The sequence below is a fragment of the Myripristis murdjan genome, chromosome 13 (assembly GCF_902150065.1).
Source record: "Myripristis murdjan chromosome 13, fMyrMur1.1, whole genome shotgun sequence".
Classification (NCBI taxonomy): domain Eukaryota; kingdom Metazoa; phylum Chordata; class Actinopteri; order Holocentriformes; family Holocentridae; genus Myripristis; species Myripristis murdjan.
Genome location: NC_043992.1, coordinates 32,825,816 through 32,849,229, shown reverse-complemented (window position 1 = coordinate 32,849,229; position 23,414 = coordinate 32,825,816). Strand labels below are relative to the sequence as shown.

The window sequence follows — 23,414 nt, the reverse complement described above, 5'->3', positions numbered from 1 at the left end:
AGGTTATGGCTATAAATAAATTTGATCTATGAGACTACTTGTTCACTCGAAATGACTGAATAGAACCGTTGAACTGATAAGAATACAACTGATATACAGGAGTTGCCATTGAATATTTAACTGTATTAAAATTGATTTTAATTAAGTGGGTTTGAGTCTGAGTTGACTTTCACACCCACAGTGTTTGATCCAGACTTTCTGAACTATTTTATAAACCATGTCATTTTTCTCTGGAATTATCCATTGATGAAGGTTGAGTTTCTGTACTTGATGCTTTTTTCTTTGTCTTTTCCGCCATTGTGGCTATAACTGCCCATGCCAATTATTATTATTATTATTATTATTATTATTATTATTATTATTTATTTTTTTTTTTTCTGTTATATACAAACTCTAGTTGCCTCGCCACAAACATGAAATGCATCACCTCCTGTTTACCAGAATACCCAAACTGCTCCACACAGGTGTTAAGAACAGTAAATGAACAGAGTAAGACTGGATTCATGATACTGTGTTATGTCAGTCCATTATGCAGAGCAGCGACACACTTTAAAATTATTTTGTTATTGAGAGTGCCATTACATGACCATTAAAACATGGCATGTTCCAGATCCCTTGTTATGAATTTTTAACGTTTAGTTAATATGACACAGTTGTTACCAGCATCAGCACAAACCTCATCATCTCTCCTTTCATTAACAATTGAACGGTGTGGTTTATGTCTTAATTACTATATGACCACAGTGTGTGTTTATTTATCACTATGTTTTCAGCCGCCATTGTGACAGAGCCATGTAATTGTCACATTCCGTGTTAATTAAAGAAACAAAAAAGCAAAGTTCAAGACGCTAATGTCATTTATTTTCTGGTGTAAATGTACCAAACCGTCAGGCTACTATAAAAATATGGATTTTCTGTGTCTTTCTACTCCTCATTAGTTTAATAACCATGGTAAATTTACATTTCACTTTCCTTGTATTGTTAAGTCTGACTGCCATCCCCGAGGTAATTACAATGCCAAAATAGAGGGCACTGTAAAACTTGAATTTAACAGGGATCCTCTTTTTATTTTAACTTTTGTAGTAGCATTTTACATTGTGACATTTTAGCATGCATGACCATATGAGTGCAGGAACAGTCAGCCTCCATAATATCTGCTTGGATTCACTGTCATCACCGACATTAAGGCTGTCAATGAATGTCAGTGGTGATAACGGATCATGCCGGAAATAACCTAAACAAAATGGCAGACCTGTTATTAAAATTGGTAGGCAGATAATGAAATGTCACCTCTATCTAATTTCCATGTGTTAGAAGGATTATTTCTGAAGAGGTAAAAGTGACTACACGTGGCTAGTCACTTCATCAGTTCCTGTATGCATGTATACAGTATACTATACTGTTAACATGAAAAAGTGACCAGTGACATATTGACTCATGACATATTGAAATGTTTTGCAGTCCTCTTGAAATACATGAGTTCTTTTTCCACGCCATCACTTCTCGACGCTGATTGGTGACTGCAAATCATTCTGCCTCTTCACTGTGTAAGTGTGCATGAATTGTGTTTCAGTGGCTACCTCCAGGCTAAGAAAAAAATGTCCCTTCCTAATGTAAATGTCAACAAGCATAGTCTTTCACTCTTTCAATTTGTGGGTGGAAATATGCAGATGGCATGCCAAGAGAATTGAATCATTTTTTAGATGTCCCTGTGGGCTGCGTGTGGTGTACCACAGCCTGTTGGCTTTGCTTTTTTTTTTTTTTTCATTGTGTGATGTTTTCATTAGAGCTCATCCTCTCCCTGTGAACTCAGAGTGCACAGCTCACCTTGTCACCTCTGCTACTCTCTGTCCCCCTCCCTCCCTTTGTGTCCATCTGTTTCTTTGTCAGCCTTTGAACTCCTCTTGAATATCATACACTTTGTTTGTGAAAGAGTGGGCTGAGTAATGTACAGTAAGATTTCGATTTAGCTGGCTAGCCCTTATTGTTCGGTTTAGAAATAGAGCCAATGGCTGTTTTTAATTTTGCCTATTTCCATATTAATAGATCTAATTCTGGGTTGTTGTGTTGCAGCCTCTATGTGGTGCACCCCAGTTGATCGCTGAGGCGGCTTGCCGAGTTTTTCCAGCTGGTCTGCGGGGCACATTTGCTGACTGCTGTCTTGCTAAAAGGCTTTTTGGCTGAGTAGACTTCTTCGACAGCTTATTGACTGTGATTGCCCATTTGCTGATAATTTTATATGGTAATGAGACAGATATACAAAAGATTACCTCATTCTAAAAACAAGGTGCTCTGAAATGAACAGGCTGCATGTTGATAGGCAGGCAATTTGTAAAATGTTAAAGTAAATAAATAGGCTTAGAAACTCATAGCTCATAAAAAAAGGCATGCAGGTCAGAAAAAAAGGGGCTTTGAATTCACTATAATGCACAGACTCAATATTTGTGGAGCAATATTCTTTGGCATTGCATTACAAGATGTACAGTAGGTCATTGAAATTTATTACACAGACAAACAGAGCTTGGGTGGAATATTGGTTCTGAATATAGTCGTGATGTAATTTTTTTTTCTCAGTACATTTTTAATGATAAAATCTAAGATTGTGTCCTGACTGAGGCTAAGATATGAGAAATGTGAGTTGCAGGAAGGTATGGGAGGTGCCACACAGGCCCAGTTGTTGCCCACGCTTTGTGCACTTTGCCTGTCTTTTGTAATTACTGCCCACAAATCCCACGGAGAAGAGAGAGAGGCAATTGCATTAGAAATATGAAATACAGGAGGATAAGACTTGGCACATGGCTGCCCTTCCTACTAAGACAAATGTCAGATTTTTTTTTTTTTTTTTTTTTTTTTTTTTTAAGCTGTAGCCATCTAGAGATCTCATTCTGGTACTAAGGCTTTTGATGCTATTGGGGGTTAAATGATGGATGGATTTGAAGGTGAGTGTCACACCACTATGTGCTGGTGATTACAAGAACGAGTCCTCCAGTATAGCTGCACTCAAAAATGTCGATCATTGAAATTATGGTGACATTTTGTCAGGCACAATATTTGATGAATCTGATCTTGATGTCAATGTGCTTTATGGCTGTCTGAAATAAATTTTAATGGCACACTGTTGATGTAATGCTATGTCATCCAGAATCATTGGTGAGAAAATACTCCCAGCTTTTCACTGTAGCCTCACCAACACGAGCCTTAACCTTAAACATTCAAGAAGTAGGATTTTTACTGTCTGTGGCACAAAATGTTTTGTAAATTGTGCTGAAATTGTATTTCCTACATTTCTGCAGGGGTTGCTAGGGTTGTTTATCAAGACCTATGACTGGATAATTACTTTGCTTAGTGCTAGAATTTAAGTCTTAAAAAAAACTCAATCTTGTTTTTTTTTTTTTGCCGGGAACCATCTAATTTTTAAGACAAAAAAGCAAGGTTGCAGAAATTTCTATATCGATGGTTACTTTTGTACTTTCTGAACATTAAGACATCTGGTTACCGTCTACAGTTTGGCTTCAGTTTGAGATCACGACAAAGCAAAAGCCCAAGGTCAGTTTGACCTTGTGGTTTTCCATCTCATTTCTCCTACATTTCTGCCATGTTTATGATGGCTCCTTTCTCACGACAGTTTTTCAGCCTTGCACAATCAGTTACTGAATGGCCAGTGCAAAAATAGAAAAACAAGCATGAAACCCTTCACACTCACAGTGCTCTTATGCACTACTCACAAAGAGTTAGGGATATTTGGCTTTTGGGTGAAATTTATGGAAAATGTAAAAAGTTAATGCTACAGTGATATTATATCTTGAAAGTACGGCATTTAAGTAGAAACATACACTGGTGATTTCCTCATCTCAAACAATTTCTTGAAACAAAAGCCAACAACAGTGGTGGATATACCACAACAAAAAATGTCAGTGTCTCAATAACTTGTCATGTGCCCTTGAGCATCAATTACAGCTTGACAACGACGTCTCATGCTGTTCACAAGTCGACTTATTGTCTGCTGAGGCATGGCATCCCACTCTTCTTGAAGGGCGGCCCTCAGGACATTGAGGTTCTGGGGTACAGAGCTCCGAGCCTCTACACGGCAACTCAGCTGATCCCATAGGTTTTCTATGGGATGCAGGTCTGAGAAAGTGCAGGCCACTCCATTTGAGGTACCCCAGTCTCCAGCAGCCGTTCCCTAATGATACGACCTCGATGAGCTGGAGCATTGTCGTCCATGAAGATGAAATTAGGCCTGTGTTGTTCATGCAGGGGCACAATGACTGGATTAATGATGTTACTCATGTAGTATGGGCTTGTCACTGTACCATTCACAAAGTGTAGGGCAGTTCTGTACTGACTTGTCGTCTTGGTCTCATGATGTCAAGATGTGAACAGCATGATGAGGAGGACTGTTTAAATGCCAATTCTAATTGAACCAGGAAATTTATTGGTTGATTCATGGATCAAACACCTGATGTGAATTTTGCCGTTAAACTCCTTGTTAGAGAACAGCAACTTGTGCAAAAAGTACTGAAACACTGAACAGTTGGACATGTGCATTCAAAAGTTTACAGAAGGTCACATTAAGTTCACCTGTAAAGGTTATAATGAATTTTAGGTTCATCCTGAAATTTCACCCGAAAGCCGAATATCCCTAACTTTTTGTGAGTAGTGTATGTATTGTACTAAATGCAGTTTTTCCACTATATGGTACTGGCTCAACACGACTCCGCTCTACTTGACTCTGTTTGCTTCATTTTTTTCCTGGTTTTGTTTGCCACTGCAGATTGTACCCCGTCAAAGCCCCACTAATCACTTGAGGGCATACTGATTATTTTTTCCTCCCATCTCTCCTAGCCCCCCACATGAGTGCTTTATTTTCCAAAAATCAAAAGACCAATTCGAAATGGCTGCTTCACATGAACAGTATCAGTCTAACTAAGAGATTCATTGAAAAAATAGGTTTTTACATGGCTAGATTATCAAGTATTATACAACTTTGATGAGTGTTGCCTTTGCATTTCCTTGTTGCACACAGATATCATCAACCTTGACAGGCTGCTGTCTGGGCAACAGCGCCGCACCTTTGCTGCATGTACTGCACATGCATCCCGCTAAGCGTCCCTCGCCATCTGTAACTGAGTGAGTGAGTGACCACATTTGCCATGCATAGCCCACAGCAGCAGTACTGTGCGTGCTGTGGGAAAAAAAAAAAAAAAAAAAGTAACTGCACACGAGGATAGGGCCAAATAAAACAAGAAGCAAAGCAGCCTTGAGTGTCTTGACAAACCTTGACTCCATGAAAGTGTTTCCCTGGAGGGATTGTGAAATGCCTGGGGAGATATTCTTTCTTCCGGGGTCTTCCCACTGCGGCACTGGAAATAATCAAAAGGTTAGCACAGTTGCATTTTCCCTTTTAGGTGTTTCCTTGAGTTGTATTACAATAAGCAACATTTGGAGCATTTAGTTCCTGTGAATTCTCCCCATGGTACCGTTACACTTCTGTTCCAGAGGGTGCAGGTTGTGGGAAAAGAAAAACTGTAATGTTAGAAGGAAAACTGCAGAAAAACTGTAATGTTATTAAAGTAATCACAAAATTCATAGAATGCAATTCAAATTTAGGATCGGGGATCTGTACTACATATTTGTGATCAGTTTGAGTAAAAATCGGCATTAGGTTAGTTTAGAGATAGGTTTTGATTTTGAAAAGTAGCAAACAACTATTAATGGTGCTGTAAGATATGGCCCACTCTGAGCCACAAATGACTTTTGACACTAAACAGAAGCGCACAACCAGTCGTGATTTACAACAAATCCAGTTTCTTGTGGCTGGTGATGTTCAAGAAATTGCTCTTTCCAAGCCTTAAAAGTCTCTATGGGCATTTCATGGACAGCAGAGCTATTCTTCTTCCATCCACAAGTGCAGAATGCCTCCCTGGCAGGCAGTACAAGATGCCCTTTTCTTCTGTGTCTGTACACGGTGTTCCTTCATAGAAAACATGACGGTAGTCAGAGAACTGGCTGCCTGTCTGAGACTGAAGCACGTCATCATAATGCCTATAGACCCTGCTCATGTTGAGGTGTGTGTGTGTCTGTGCCATTACCCATGCTTGTATCAAGCTAAATGGCAGTACACAGATGCACATGAATACATGGCACTGTGCCTCAGTATGTGTGCTGCTAATATGTGTACAGCCTGTTTTCTATATACAAATAAAGAGTTACAGTTATATAGCATCTCTTTATTTGTTTTGGATAAATTGGCCTGTACCACACTTTCTCAGCTCACCCTCTGTCTTTGATTCTAACATAATCCCAAATGTGAGCTTTGAGTAGACACCACTAGTAGCCAGATCACAGTGAAACTGTCCGTTAGTTGATTTGCTGACTAGGTTATTTGCTAGTTGTAGAGACAATACCGTACTTTCTGGGAACTGACCAAAGTGTAAGTCACACTCGACGAAAAGGAAGCTGGATCCAGGTGCAGCAGCAGTTACTGGTGTTTATGACCCACATAATATCTTAAACAGGATGCATTTCCTTGATTAATATGCGCATGAAAGGCTCACTTAGCAATCTAACCATTGAAACAAGGCTGGCCAAAATCACAAAGAAATATCTCAGTAAATAACAAATGAAGATGTAAACAAATCATGAGTAAAAGCAAATAGTTACATTTCAAATGCCTGGGCATACTGCCAAATAATAGACTCTACAATAACCTTATACAAGTTTTATTTACATAGGAAGGCTTTCTTGCCTGTATCTTGATTGCTGCTCCTTCCTATTGGAATACAAACTCCTGATGACTTGTCGGATACACCCTAACCCTAAATACTGCTCCAAAGTGTTAGGCTCAGGGTTCATTAAATGTGGATTAAGTGCATTTGGGCATTTTCTGGCATTGGACGGTCTTCCGCAGTTACTCAGTGGCTCTTGAACCCACATTCAAAACTGAAGTGTTGGAAGAAAGCCTTTGTGAATGGGGGCTGCCAAGTGAGCCAAATGTTGAGCTACAGTGAAATTTTACTTAGCAATAAATGATGTCAGCATTACCTGATGTGCCTCTAGGCGTAGCACACAGACGGAGTTCCTCTCACTTGTTTCTTGGAGTCATTAACCGTATGAACACATGGTAATGGAAACACTGAAATGAGCTGTTTTCCCACAAAGATATTTTTAAAGTGGTTCGCTTTTTCAGGCATTTGTGCACTTACAACGGTAGTAGTACATTACCATACACATGCACACACTCAATCACACATTCACACAGTCACCTTTAGCCTAGGGGAGCAAATGGAGAAAGCTCTTTGCTTCTGTCAGCTGTGGCTGTGGTGTACTCTGAAACCTTTCTCTGCTAATAAACTCGCCCTTTCCTAGGTAATGACCTGTCTCTCTCTGCCGGCATGTGTGTGTGGTGATCCCTTAACCTTTTATAAGTAAGAAGTGCTTTCGCTCCTCCTCTTCACATTGCTCCATACATCACTCAATCTCCTCACCCTCCTTGGCCTTCTGGTCCGTCCCAGCTTTTATCACTTAATGCTGCGTCGCCGGCTTAGCGATGTGAAAATGTTGTTTGTGTGCCTAATTTCATGTGTCTGAATTGCAGGTGTCCACCGAGGCATTGATGGATTTATTGACATAAGGTGTGGCAGGGTTTGACAGTGAGAAAATGTCACGGTTGATGGAAACCTCCATAACCTCTATTCCCAGAAGCTCAATTTATTTGTGGCAAAGCCTTCACACTGACCTGACCTGTGTGTCATTAATGCATGTGTGTGTTCCTATTAAATCTACCAAAAATACAAGGATTTTTTTCCCCCCTCAGATATGGTATTTAATGGCATAGAGTCAGAGGATTTGCAAAAAAAGAGAACAGTTGACAGGAGATTTAGGCCAAAGACCAACAATACAATGTAACATAATCCTAATTCTGGAAATGCAAAGTGTGAATTTCTATTCATTCTGAGCACTTTTCATAAGAGTGAATAGCACATTATGTGGCAGTGCCAACATAAGGACATTTTTCTATTGCCAAGACAACAGCTCAGGATATTCATTTGAGTCATGATGAGCCAAAAGTTTGATATGGTTGGGAAGAGACCCACTTTGCTAATAAAAAAGACATCTGCAGTAATCATATTTTTTATTAACATTAAATGGGGAAAAAAAAATATTGTGAATGTGTCATACATCTTCCAAAATTGCAAGTGACACTTGTTTTGGAAGGGTGTATATCACAGTGGATTGTTCCCAATTTGAGTTGCAATTAATCTTATTATTCCTCTTGAATATGTGTTCATTTGAATGGGTGTGCAATTTTAAAATTATAGGCCTAGATGAGGAAAATGTCAAATGGAGAAAATATATTTATACCGTAAGTTATCTTTGGAGTTATCTTTTATCTGTTTGTCTTCCCAAGTTTTCCCAAGGGTTGTGTGCCATTTCACAGCACCATATAGGCCAATGCCTCCTTCCCTTCCCCTCTACTCTTCTCCTATCTTTCATCCTGCTCAACTTAATTTATATGTCTTTTCCTTCCCATCGTCCAGATAGTCTCCTTCCTGCACTTTTTTTCATAGTAGTCTTTGATATCAAGATGTCATCATGTTTATTGGATGATCAGATGGAGGATGACTATATTCTTTGACTATGAAATAACATATTGTCTTTAATGTAAAAAACATAAGTCTCATCTTTATAGGTTATCTTTTCTAGTTTAAATTTCAAGAAAAAAGAGAAACATGATACATTATTGTGAAAGAGAGGGATTTTCACTTAAGCACATTCTTGCTCTGTCATGTTTTCATTGAGGAGGGAATTTAATACTAACAATTTTTTTTTTTTTTTAAACCCTGGCAATGAGTCAGTCTCTTTATGATGGTATTCCCATTGGTTCATCTCAGTTGGTGTCACACTTCAGTAATTTCCAACTGGAAATGCCTCCTGTTGTCACCACATAACACTATCAATAGGACCAATGGTTCTTAATATGGTTGCTTTATTCCCATTTCGTAGCAATTCGATCCATTTCTTCATGCTGAATTAATACTGCTTGAGACACCAATTTGCGTGATGCATGGGGGGTGTATTTGTGTGTGGCAGTAGACAATGGAAGTGTGACTCATAAAGCCATTGGCAGGCATAGAGAGCGAGACAGGTGGAGAAAGGGAGACTTTAATGGTTCTGTACAAGGCATGAGGTGTAAAGACAGAACTGAAGTGATTGGTTTGGACTGCATTTCCTTCAGCCCATCACCCAGTAAGATAAACCAACACTAATACTCTGACAGAGGGGAAATTGCCCTGAAATGTCACTCTTTGCTGTCAGTGAAGCACTCTGAACTAATAGCAGGAGTCGTGTATAGCTCTGCTGTGTTGTGCTGTCACTCCAACAGAAATATGTAACCTTTTATCTGTTTTTCTTTTCCTCTGCCTGTCTTCTCTCTCCAGTGGCTTTGCAGCTTCCAGAGGGCCTGCAGATGTTTGCCTGTGTCATTGCCGACATCATCGAGAGGTAAGTGCAGTGCCGTATCTGAAGACTTCAAGAAAGACTGGGGCTCTGTCCCAATTCAAAGGCTGTACGCTACCTAGGTCGTATTTGTAGGCTGCTTACGTCACGGCGGCGCGACAAGTGCTGTCCCGATTCGATTTTGCCGCGCAGGGCCCTGCAAATGCAGCCGACAGATCCAGCCTATTTTTGACTCATTTGCAGGATACACCCCCACGATGCTTCGCGGCCGACATTACAGCCTACTTCCCAGGGTACATTTCGGTCCAGTTGAATTTCTGGATCAGCCACCATTGCTGGAATTATTAAGCATGTTTTAGACCGTCTTAATGTTTATATCATGACGTTTGGATAAGTTTTCATGCATGTAATTACCACCATAGATTCGGTTTAACTGTATCTGAACAACGCCTGTAAATGCAAGTTTAGTTAGATAAGCTAGATAGGCATTTTGCATGATGTTTCCATAGCAACCATCAGCGCATCAGGTACGTTACAATGTAGCCATGTGTACAATTACTTTAATTGGCATAGTCTTGCAATTGAGGTGAGGTGTAACAATTATCTTAATTTTCTGCATCTTCACGAAGACAAAATAAAATAAAATACATAAAACTACAGAATCAATGTTGTCCATCTCAAGAGCGTTGAAGCTGCTTATCGTTTTGTTTCATGCACAGGTGTTCACTCACACACCTCCGAAACCTACTTCGGCATTTTATGCTGCATCACTCGAATGCGCTTCGGGAAGACTTGATAATAATGACGTAGGAATCCTCCGCAGGCTACACCGTCCCAATTCACTAAACTTTTAGTTCCGGTAAACTTGATATCGGCATCTACGTCGGACGCCTCCTACGTGGGCACCGTGGGCTGCGACCTAGTAGTCATCTAGCCCTTTGATTGAGACAGACCCAGAGAGATGCTGCGGTCCGATTTCTTAAAGTTTCTGGATGTCTGCGAGTGAGCAGCAGGCGTCCTTGCCGAAGTCAGTGTCCGCAGTGTGTGAACTTCGACTGCCGTGGCCACTCGGTGCTCATTAAGGGAGCCGGAGTGTTATCATAATTCCCTGCCTTTGCCTTTATCAGGGATTCAGCAGAAAATGAGACATGATTGCACTGTATGGGGACAGAGTAGATATCACAGCTTCACTTGCTCACATTTGGAGGAGGGACGAGACATTATTCTTGTTAATTACATCTTGTTCCAGGCTGAACAGGCCCTAGTGCACACCGACACACAAAATGTTTTTTTTTTTTTTCCCTTGCATCGAGAAGTGCCCCAGCATTGTGCTCCACAAGAAATAATTTCTTTTTTTATACCAAGCTTCTGCCCAGACTATGTTTCAAAACAAAACAAAACAAAACAAAAAAACAAACAGTTCATCCGCAATCGGTGAGTAGAATTGCGCATTGTGCCGCGGGGAGAACCTTTGGTGATGTCCATGTGAACAGCAAGAAAATGGCTGCTCTGTTTTTCCATTTGTCTTCCTGGTTGTTTTCTCCTTGGTCTCATTTCACCTTCAGTTGGCCTCGTTCTCTGGGGAGCACTGTCTGCTAAGTGTTTTCTCAAAGAAAATGGCTGCATCATTCAACATCCATAGTGGATTCCTTTCATAGGTGTCTAGTCAATACTAACCTGATTACCAGATGGACAGGATGAAGGATAGAGGGGTGGAAGCTGCCATGAGGTTTTCAGACGTGCAGGATATTTGATTCCACACAGGAAGCTTGCATCATATCAGCTTGACCGTGCCGTTTTTGTGCTCTACATATCAACATTACCATGTGAAGACATGATGAATGAAAACACTTCTGGTTTTGCTCATGAGCAGTGACGGGAAGGAGTTGTTTTCTCCCTGGCCTCAACTTTTATTTGTCTTCTCCCTCTTTTGACTTCACTCCCTTCACTTTTTGTTTTGTCCTTTTGTTTGCTCCAGTTTTATCATATCGCATGCATTCCCGCTTTATCTCTCCATCATGCTCTTTACAGTCAATTCTTCATCTTGCTCCTTTTTTTTTTATATTGCTGACAGGAGGGAGAGGGAGTGTGGCATGGTTTTATGATAGGCCTCAGTCTTATCAGTAGCACTGCTATCAGACTGAGAGCTGCCTCTGTGTTCTTAGTGGGTTTTAACCCTCACACCCATACAGTCAGTCCACACTCATACAGTCGAATCCAGTGTCCATCCAGGAGTTTTCTAAATCTGCCCAATCTTTCCTAATGAGGGTAATTACTGTCTGCTAATTGCTTTTCTCACTGTCCTCGCACCTCATCCTCTATCGCTCTTCTCACTGTATTTTTCACCCTCTCATCCCTGTCCACGCTATATATCCCTCATAATTGCAACAGAGATCATAGTTCCCACGGTTTCCCTTCATTTTCTCCCGCTACGTAGTTCCCCTGTAGCTGTTCTTCTCTTGTCTGCGCTAAGTCATTTTTAAAAAATTCTTTACTGTTCCAGTCTTTAGTTAAGTTTAGTTAAAAATGTAACTGTAGCTCTAGGAATCCTGGATGAGCAGTAAATGCTATGTATTCCACTGAATTATCTTCGTCTTGCACAGACATAGGTTTAGAATTTGCACCCACAAAGTCACAGCAAGTGACCAAGGATGACAGGCTGAAACCAAGTATAACTGACAGGATCATCCAGAAAACTGCTTACAAAATATTTCCTCAGGATCATGCGAGTCCACGTGAGAACTCTGGTCATCCAGGTTTCACAGGATTTGACTGCAGTTACATCCATAATTTTCGTTGTACTTCATTCTTCCTGACTGCCAGAGGCAGTTCATAGCACTAGATGTCTCATAACAGCAGGGTCATGAAGAATCACAAGACTTGTCTTGAGGGTCATGAGAGAGTGATAGCTACAGTTTACAGAGAGATACTTTTTGGAAAAGGCCACATTCCTCCTAGATATACCACAACAACAAACATCGACAAACACCTGGAATCCAAAACCAGGTTTTATGAGGGATCCTGTCGGGTGTTTCGGGGATAAAACATTAGAACCCCCTTAGGAAGACTTAAACCATCTGTTGGCTCTCCGCGGTGTCATTATCAACACTGACACGCCAAGAAGAAATGGCAGCCACGTACACCTTCAAGGTAGAGACTGTCTGAGCATCATCCAGGAGACACTGTCGGACGTAAGAATTAGAGGCATGGAACAGTGCAATGTGACTTTTTTGTGGCTTGTACGCCCGTCAGAAAAACTGTTTCCTCTTATTATACGGTAACAGGGTGATATCCTGGCACTGCAGAATATTAACATGCTTGAGTCAAACTCTGAAGTGAGTCCCTCCCCTCAGTGGCCAAATCAGCAGGTAGAGGGGATGCAGTCAGATCTCTGACAGATTTGACTGTCCAGCATAATTTGGAGGTCCTGCCTGTTGTAGAGGTGCCAAGACACTCCACTGAGGAGCCTGCACAGTAGAGGGAACCATGTCCTTGTTGGCCAGAGGAGGGCCACCGCAATTGTTCATTGAAACCTCGTTTAACCAGCTGCATCAGTTGTAAACAAGATAGGCAATCAGTTTGACATTGCCAGACTGCTGGACTGTAAAGTGAAAGCTGTACATGTTTGAACTGATTGGGTCAGTGGCAATTTTGGTGTGGACATTCTGTTTGGGCACACAATTAGTCGAGCCTATACTCAGTGTCAGCAAGCTGTATAAAGTCATAAAATGACAATACATGCACACACACACACACACACACGGTATTTTTGTCTCTCACTCACAAGAAGGAGAAAGGGACAATATAATGTCATTATGGATAGACCTAGAGCATCTGCCAAAGGATGTCAAACTCAAATAAAATACCATCAATACTGGCCTAGAATGTATCTTGACACACCCTAAAATAGTCCAGGCATACAGCAGTTTTCTGTTCACTCATACCATCATTACTATGACAACAACAGTACACCGTCAGTGCAGTCAACACCACCCTGTTTATGAAGCAGTAAGAAGAATACAACCCATATAAATATGACACATGGCCTTTCATATAAAAAAAAAAAAAAAAAGTCTTGACTCACTTGAGAGCTCCACTTTTTAAAAAGGAAAGCCGCGTGGCAGTCTTCAGTGTGAGCAGACCTCCCTACAACCTTTGGAAGCTTTTGAAATTTGACACAGTCAGTTGAAATATGACACCATGACAGTAACTGGGGTTGAATTGTCAAGTAAGCTTTTTATTTGTCATTGTTCATGTTGTTGTTGTTGTTTCTCTCTCACCAGTAGTAGATGCAGTGACTGTCCAGCACACTGTCGGGCCCAACAGCCTGTCATAGGAAATCTAAAATTTGACATATTTGCTATAGTTTTTTTTCTGTGGCTGACAGTTCATCTATTCATATCATGCATTCGCAGGTATATTATATCTATTGGGCCTTTATGTATTCATCCATATTGTGTATATTTATAAATGTGGCATATATAAAATTATGATGAAATTTTCACTGGCTATATTAATTAAAAGCCTTTTTTCAGCACATCAACAAATCACATCTGTAAGTTACACTTAACTTTCCTGTGGCCTCATTCTCTTGTAATTACTATGTGATTCCACTGTAATTCACTTTATACAGGGTATGACTATGTGATTGCACTGTATACCTGACAATACACGATATTATAATCATACACAATTAGGTATATATAAGTACATCTAATTGTGTATACCCTTAAAGCTAATCAAGTATTTTATTTGTTACACAGTAAGAAACCTATCCTAGTTATAATTATAATTAATAATAATTCTTCTATATTTAAAAAGGTGATACAGTAGAATGTTGTTTTTTGGCATATGTTGTGTAATTTTGTTTTAAAAACATATATTTTATGCTCACTTATGTGAAATTTCATTGTGTCACTTTTATAACATTAATCCATCATGTCCAATACAGAAGACAAATTTGTAACGTATTGTACAGAGCACAACAATGGCATTATTTTATACTTTTTCCTCAAGTAAAACAATGTCATGTTCCTGATACAAAAAATGCAGTTGACCTCCATCCAATACAATAACAGCAAAAAACATCGGACATCTGTAGTATTACTGCAGGCTCTCACTTATTTTGTGTACTATATTCTGAAACAAAATGCATAAAAAGCCCAGTGTGATGGAAATGAACATTTTTCTTGTCAAAGTGAATCACAGTAGCAGCTGCAGCTCACAGTTGCGAGCAAGTTGTTGTGGAAGCAGCCAGGCTGTTGTGTTAACTGTAGCCCTCGAGCTCAGGATCGGGATGCCGGGTCAGTGTACAGCCGACCTTCTGTCACCCTGCTTATGTTCAGAGTTAGCAGAGGTCCTGGGATTTCAGAGGCTCTGCCATCACCAGCACCACAATGCCTCTCTCACTCAGGAGACGGGCCTGAGGTCCACGTCCAAATGGGTATGAAAGGGCTAAGCTGCCCGCAGAGTAAGGAGCTTCCATGGGATGGATTGCTAACTCTTAATGAGGGCAAGCTGCTCTGAACTACGGCCATGCTGCAGTTAATACACACAGGCCTGAACACACACCCCTCCCACATACATGTTCACACTGTCACTATGCACGATGCTCAAAGTGACGAGCATGGCATTTCTGAGCTTTCAAGCCTATTCTCTCTCACATAGACATTTAGACACGCAAACACGCACAAACACCAGCAACAGAAAAAAACATAATCCTTCACACATTTTCCATCTCTGCCCATGCACAACTGAGAAAGTCCATATTAAAGGGAAAAATATCTCTATTTCTGAAGTGATGCCGTATTTATGTGTTTTATAATTGTCATAGCGTTAATTAGTTGTCCGTACCTGCCTTGAGAGTAATGTTTTCAGTGGAATCCAACTGGATAAAAGGGGCAGTATTATTGTTTTTACACGGCACTCATGTCAACTGTCTGTGTGATTGTTGAGTGCTTTGTCATTTTCACAGCAGGAAACCTGATGTGATGTGCATATTAGGTGCAGTGTTACAGACTGATTTAACTCAGTTTTTATACATAGACCTCCTTTTTATTTGGTTTTGCTGCAGCCATACCGATATCATGATGGTGCATGACAGATAAGCCAGGAAACACTGCCTCACCCACACTGGCCCCCGTCCATGGAGAGCCAGGTCATGTTGTAGGCCGCTATCTATAACAAGCAGGCTACATAAACTTGTGCACTTTCTTGAGAGTATTCACTTCATACTCTAAAGTGGATTGGTATGTCCACCAAGCCTCTGTTGTGGCTCAAGTCTAATAACCATGCGACTACATTTACAGCAGTGGTCCATCCATTATAGTGCTCTCCTCCTCTCTCTGATTCCCTTCACGTCATTCCTCCTTCACTCTCCCACGGTGTTGACGGTGCCAGAGGAATTCAAAGAGACATGAACTCTGGTTTCACAAGTAAACAGAAGGGAAAAAAACCTTCAGAACAACAGAAAGAATCAGTAACTTGTGCAGGCAGGCAATGATGCATGTGTTGTCATCGTACCATATGTTTTATTGCCTTTGATGGTGTGCCAGCTGTCTCGATCTAGCTTTGAATGATACTTTTATGAACTTCCTTCAATATTTACTGCTGCTGCTGCATTTGCCACAGTAGAGGGATATAGAGAGGATAGCAGAAAACAGAATGTGTGGGGCTGCCACCCCACTCATCCACTGCCTAATCCCGAGGACAGCTCTAGCATCGAACGTCCTGTCACTGTGTTCCTGGCACATGAAGCCCCTCTCTGTACATGTGGACTTGCTGGACTGTAACCTAATCAGGGGCCTTGTGTTCTGATATTTGGCACTTAAATGACAAGGACATTGTTGACAGATTAACAGTGAAAAGGAAACATTAACTTTCCATGGTGAACTGAGTCTATTTTTTCATATACATATACATTATCTTGTGTATTGTTTCATATACAGTACACAACACAGAAGACAAATTTACAATATGGCCACAAATGTTATGCCAATATATATATTTTTTTTATATTGATCAATTAATAAACAATAATTATCACAATATATATTTAATGATAATAATGATAATGCTTAATTTAAAGTTTTAGGGGGATTCTCCTTGAGAAAGAACCTACAGAAACCAGAGTGCATTAATTATGGTTTATAATATACAATTATTTATTATTAGACCAGATAGATAGATAGATAGATAGAACTTTATTCATCCCTGAGGGGATATTCAAAAATGAATTCAAAATTCATACAATCAAATAGTATCCATCCATGACCTGGCTGCCCTTCTTTGAGGAGCCTGTGATGGTTCTCATTCCCTTCCACTCTGCTGTTGTTCTGCTGCAGCTTTTTCTCCACTTTCCAAGGTGACAGCCATTCAGCAGAACCAACATGGCTTTAGGCATCATATCTTCAGTGATACAGTACATCATGTCGATGTATCACTTTGATTTCTTTTCGTGGGGAATAATGGCTGAGAAAACAGACACAGTTGCTGGTTGTTGGACTTGGAAAGTTTGTCTGGTCGTCGTGCTGGGCTGTTGGCTGAGGCGAGCATGACAGCGCTAACTCGTGCTTTGGGAGCGCTCTGTGGGGTGGTGCCTTTTGAGATGGTGGAGGAGGCTGGTGGTCATTTCCACATAACCACCTTGGTACACCGTTTTTGGTTGCAGTATCTTCCTCTTTCGAGGCAGTTTCCTCAGACTCGGTTTCGCTCGTACAGCCACTCTGCTGTATGAGTGGCTGTTCATGTAGTAGCGGAAACAGACTGAAAAATACCTATATTGAAAATAAATCTTATAAGTATATCTTTGTTATTGTGTGTTGTAGTTGTGGGAGGTTTTATCATGGAAATTATATGTGTTATTGGAGCTTTACAAAAGATTTTGTTTGAAGAAGTTGATGTAGCACCTTTTAAATCAAAAGCAGTTCAGTAAACACACTTTGGTCTCTATACTTTGGTCTGAGAAAATTGTAGAAGTAGTGCAGGGCTGTGGAGGCGTTGGTCTTGGCGCAAGCAACATCAGAAACAGCAGTTATCAGCCTTATTTTGGCAAGATGTTTTTTTTCTCCTTGGGGGAGGGGGTTGGGCAAAACACAGTCGTTATTTATTTATTTAGCTGCTCAGAACTTTGTTGTCCAGCCCTTCATATATGGACTTTGGTTATATCAACGGCATAGCAGTTCAAGGAAATATTGTGTTTATGCAAGATATGGCCAAGTATAAACATGTAAATGGAAAACAGGGCTGAGCCTGAAATTGAACGTTGAGAAATTCCTCAGGCAACGTGTGAAGAAGAATCTCCTATTGTGACAGAGAATGATCCATGTCAGAGGTTTGAGCTTAACAAATTAAGTGGTCTGTCCTTGATGCCAACTGAGAATTTTAGGTGGTCAAAAAACAAAACAAAACAAAACAAAAATAGGGTGTATAGTGTCAAAGATGCACAAGATATAAAAGGATTACACTTTTAATGTTCTTTAGAATTACTTGAAAGAAGGTCACTGGTTACTTTCATGAGGGCAGGCTCTGTCTGGATTGCAATAAAACCTGATTTTGAATTTTTTTTTTTTTTTTCATACATAAAAGCTATTTATCGGCTTCCGGTAGCCACGTTGGTGGAAGGTAGTGCTAGGCTATAAATCGATATTGTGATATGAGACTAGATATTGTCGTGTATTTTAGATAATATTTTGATATGTCCTGGGTGTTGTCTTTTCCTTGTTTTAAAGACTGAATTACAGTAAAGTTATATATTTTCTGAACTTACCACACTGTTTTAGCTGTTCAAATATCGAGATATTGTGCATTGTGATACAGTGTAAAGACATCGTGATATAATTTATGGGTCATGTTGGCCAGTGGGAGGTTGAGGTTGAAGCTATTGTTCATCGATAAAATACAAAGATGTGTCAAAGATGCTTCTCAGTATTTTTTGTATGAACAAAGGGGCAAGTTATTAGAAGTCTTCCTACTAAAGACCATCTGATGATGGTGCTTCAAGTTTTTAACATGTCCTTACGGTGTTTTTCATATGCTATAAGACATATCTGGAGCAAACTGACCAGTCAACACCCTGGCTTAGTTTTTTTTTCTGCTTTGAAACAACAGTGTAGCAAGGATAAACACAAACATCCGGTTTCAGAGTTTTTTGGGGATTTTAATCAATTCCTGGAAGGGATCTTGGGATCTGGATGGTAACAACGGAGTGACTTAAAATACCACTCGGTAATTCAGCCAAAAATAATATCACAATGTTTGACAGGCAAAACAGTTTTATTTACATTTTTTTCCCCATATTTCCTGTTTACTCGATTGAGATGTTTTATAATGGCAGGAAAAACACTTCTGTCTGCTGTCTGTCTGTCTGTGTGTGTGTATCTGTCTGCAGCTAATCTAGTATACTTTTGGGCCTGTTAGCTTATATATATATATATATATATATATATATATATATATATATATATATATATATATACTTTTATATACTATATACTTTTGGGCCTGTTAGCTTATTTATATATATATATATATATATATATATATATATGTATATAAAGGTCATCAAGGTCATCAAGTCACCCAAATTGACAGGACTTATCATGTGACAAGCATCGATGTGCTCGCCACATGTCATGGCAATCTGCCCAGTAGATTTCGAGATATTTTGGAGTCTTGAAGTCTTGAATGGATGGACAGACAGACCATTTGTAGGCCCTGCCTGCAAGTAGAGCACAATATGAAATCGTGTATCACCACAACTTGCTGGTTAAATAGATTTTTGATGATTTAACAGTAACAAAATGGCTTTACATATAGATTGTATCAATATGGCATTATAAACCAAGCTGTGACATATGTTTCATATATTATTCAACAAAAAGAGGCATATGGGTAAAACAAAGAGAAGAAATTAGCTGCAACAGCATGACTCCTGTCATAACTAAATGCCTTGGTTTCACGCTTCTCTCACATTTGTTGGGGTGGAAAAATCAAACACAGGGATAGGATAGCAAAGCTTGTCAGGTGGTATTAACAACAGAGACAAGCTCCTGAGCTTTGGATTTCAAATGTACATCAGTTAAAACTGAAAATGAGCTGCCATAAATGCTTCTGCAAATTTACTAGCAGAGGAGTTAAAAACAGAAGAGCAGGCAGATGCATGGGGTGGGATAGGGTTGAGCAGGGGGAGCTAGGGGAAGCTCGTGATTGGGAAATGATCAGACATAGGCCAGCAGGCAGCAGCTTGCAGCCACGAGAGACACTCCGCACCAGCCAAAGGCCTGATCTGGCCCTGCGCTCCCACACTCAGCCATCTAATTGCTTAGTAGAGCTCACTGTGCTATGTAAAGGTACAGTAGATGTGGCAATAAAATACTTAGACACAGTGAGCTTGCACCGGTGCCTGGAGAGCCAGGGAAGTGTGGACACATCCACTGTCTGTTTATTGAAGAATGTAGTCCAAAGGAAGTTTTGGAAAGACATTTTCCTGACAAACTGTATAAATAATGATACAAGAAAAATATCACCACAGTCACTTAAAAATCATTCATCAGTTAAAATAACCATGTTTTAAACAAGACATTACATAAATCCGCTGTCCTTGCGTGACAGGTTTGATGGTTTGTACGCCACATTTGAAAACAGCATCATCATCTTGTTCACCTTGAAAACAAGATTAGGATTACACAGCTGAGATTGAACAATATCATATATGAGAAGCCTTTCCTTTGTGATTGCATAATCCATTGTACCAAATGCCTGCGATAAATCGATAAAAACCACACGTCACTGTTCATTGTCTAAGGATTCAATTGACATACAAAAGCAAGTTTCCAAATACTTGGGATTTGTCCTGTAAATTAGCAGCTAACTTTAAAGATGTTGCCCCTAAGTTATCAGGGCTTGCATGGTTTCTGTCATGAAGATATGTAAGAGCTTGGTGGATCTCGCCTTAACATGAACATGACTTATAGAACAACAACAGCAGAATGCAGAGAGGTCTGATCAATGACGAGAGCTGGTGTGGAGGCGGGTGGCTCTGGAATGCCAAAACTTACTGTTGAGCCCTCTGGAGGTGTCGTGGACTTGATCCAACAAAACATCTGTGAAGGAAGATTCTCACTTGATAATCGCAATGACATACCCGCTTTCATCCTCCCTCTATCATTTAATATCCAAGCAAGATATCTAAAAAAAACCCAGATAGCACATGGGACGGTTATATAAGATCCAGTGTGTTAGTAAATGAAAACATGCACACATAATCACCTTGATTGAATCCCTTTACCAGTCGCTTTTTTTTTTTTTTTTAAATAGCGCACCCCATCCATAGGAATAGATTTTACTCTGTTCCATGCAGCAAGTTGAATCATATCCTGGCAGCAGCAGTCAAGGCCTACAGCCTCCCAGGATAAATGTCAACTCTGCCATTAGGAAGGAGCCTGGTTAGGAGCCTCCAGCTCCTTCTTGCCCTCACCTCGTCACTCTCTTCACCCCACCCACAGCACAGCTGAGCTGTAGGTAGCGACAGCGCGGGGTGAGAATGAGTGAGTGAATGTGAGTGTTTGTGTGTATATGCCTGTGTGCCAGCATGCATGTGTATGTTAATGTGTGTCTTTTGTGCATGCATACGTGCTTGTGTACGTGTTTGTGTGTGTGCATGTGTGTGTGTGTGTCTGCCTTCTGTCTTAGGCTTTCTTATATAAGTAGCTCACACTGGGCCTGGGGAGCAGCAGGCCCCCAGTTCACCCACAGAGCCATGTGCTAAGTAATTAGCTCTCCTGCCAGGCATGCCCTCACTGCCCACCCAAAGCTTATGTTGAACACTAACAGTATCTCTTGATAAGTGACCACCCACCATTCCCTTAGAGATCTGTCCCAGCCCAGGCCGACCTTCCATTGCTCTGTGTTACCTCCCACTGTCTGCACAGATCTTTAACCGAAAGTACAGTATATATCAGAGCTGAGAGCAGGAGTGCACAAGGCAAGCTCTCAGGAAACCAGTCACAAAGACAGCAGGCTTGCTTTTTTCTTTTTTTTTTTTTTTTTTTTTTTTTTTTTAACCCAGACCTCATTAAAACGTTGTCTGGCAACATTTAGAATCGCACAGAGCACATCTTAACTGATTGCTTTGGTATTGAGAAACTTAATCACTGTGCTGCATCTTCTCACTTGGCTTCAGCACACTCTAATGGGGCAATCGTTTAAGCCTTCACAAACCATGATGTATCTCTTTTTTGAGAATGGGAAGTTCATGGTATTGAGCAGGGATTGGTATTCTCCCAGGGATGAAGTGATACTGGTGTTTTTTTTTGGGGGGGGGGGGTTTCCCCCAGGTGGAGATATAACTTGTAGTCACAGATGGTGGCATTGCAGAGTGTAAAGTGAACCAGCTATACATGTGTCCCTATATGGCTCACAGGCGACGCCCTGAAGGACCTGTATCTATCTTGGCTAATCTTAATCAAATTTCTCATCTAGTCAGACATCTTGTCCAGAGAGGCTTTGAATCCTGATAGGTGCTGACACTGTGTGTAATGTGGTATCTTGGCAGATATCACCTTGGAAATTGCATGAGCTGTCTTGAAAATACAATTGATTTTCTTCAGAGATATAAGAAAAAATGTTACACCAGCTGTGGCTCTTGATAATTTGGACACGACTGGGCTAGCCAGGCGGCGATTGATTGTGTTTAAAAGTCTTAAGGTCTGCTCTTTGACCTCTAAATGAAATGTGAGATGATAATAATGACAGCACAGAGGGCAAGAGACTAATAGCTAAATCTACCACACGGCTGGTGCCTGGCCTGCGGGTAGGCCTCCTGTGTTGTCTTTAATTTGATACTGCATATATATATATATATATATATACATACACACACATACATAAAGTAATGACATAAATGCATTTTCCATTTCCATAGCTTTGTGCACGTTCAAATAAGCTCGGTGCTCTTGGTTTCAGCCTCTCTTTTCTCCAACACAACCACTCAGACCAAGCTTAATCACTGCCATTTTGGATAGCACATTCCCACGTAATTGCGCTGATAGAGAGATGTATAATATTATGCACCGCCTGGAAAAAATGTATGGGAAGAATATGGACATATGCTCATGTTCATGGAAATGTGCTTGGGGCTTTTAAAATGCCCTTCCACAGTAATTGCACTGACATTGCTAGCGTTCTGAAAGTACACAAAATAGAGTGGAGCGATCTGAAAATTGTTAATAATTGAAAAAGCGGAGTGTGACTGTCACTGCTGCCCGGTTTTACATAAACATTGATAACTGCAGTGTTGGAGTGCTTTAGGCTCGCTCTTGTAAAACAATATGGAGGATTATGAACACAACCCAATAAATGGCCAGAGAGAGGCATTCCCTCTCCTTCTACCTGGAAAAAATAAACTCCTCTCACCTATACCCCTGTAATTGAGAGAAAGGCAGAGAGAAGAACAGCTATTTGGGGATAACCTTGTGCTTAGAAGATGAATGAAGAACTACTAGGAGCCGTCTAAAGCCTATCCTGAGTAGACAGAAATCTTAATGTGTGGGAGTTTCCAAAAATTAACAGTATTGACTTGTGAGATGCAATGATGAGTAGCAACATAAAGAGGAGCAGACAAGGAGCATTGGGAGAGAGGAAAGGCATCAAAAAAGCTTGGAGAAATGAAGGAAGAGGAGTACAACTTCCAAATGACTTGAGGGAACGAAGTGACAGATGATGGAAAGCAGCCTTGGGGGTGAGCGAACTAGAGACTAGATAGATGTAACCTCATCAATTGCTACTGCAAAAGCTCTTTGTAATCATTTCGTCTCAGAGGTTGTTTTTTTTTATGTTATGGGAGTTTTTTTTTTTTTTCTGGGAAGTCAGTGACGTAGTGTATTTGACAGATTAAGTAATTGTCCAAATTGGCATGTAGGAACGCAACATGTAAGCAAGTTCGCGTCCAGATCGGC

At 40.4% G+C, this 23,414-nt stretch overlaps 1 protein-coding gene across 1 annotated transcript in view; it reads left to right on the top strand.

Moving 5' to 3' along the window:
- dph1 (diphthamide biosynthesis 1) overlaps positions 1-23,414 on the top strand; it is a 69,427-nt gene that overhangs the window by 7,963 nt on the left and 38,050 nt on the right. The window contains exon 3 of the mRNA XM_030067598.1: positions 9,441-9,504. Coding sequence (XP_029923458.1) covers positions 9,441-9,504 — 64 coding nt within the window. The remainder of the gene's footprint in view (positions 1-9,440; positions 9,505-23,414) is intronic.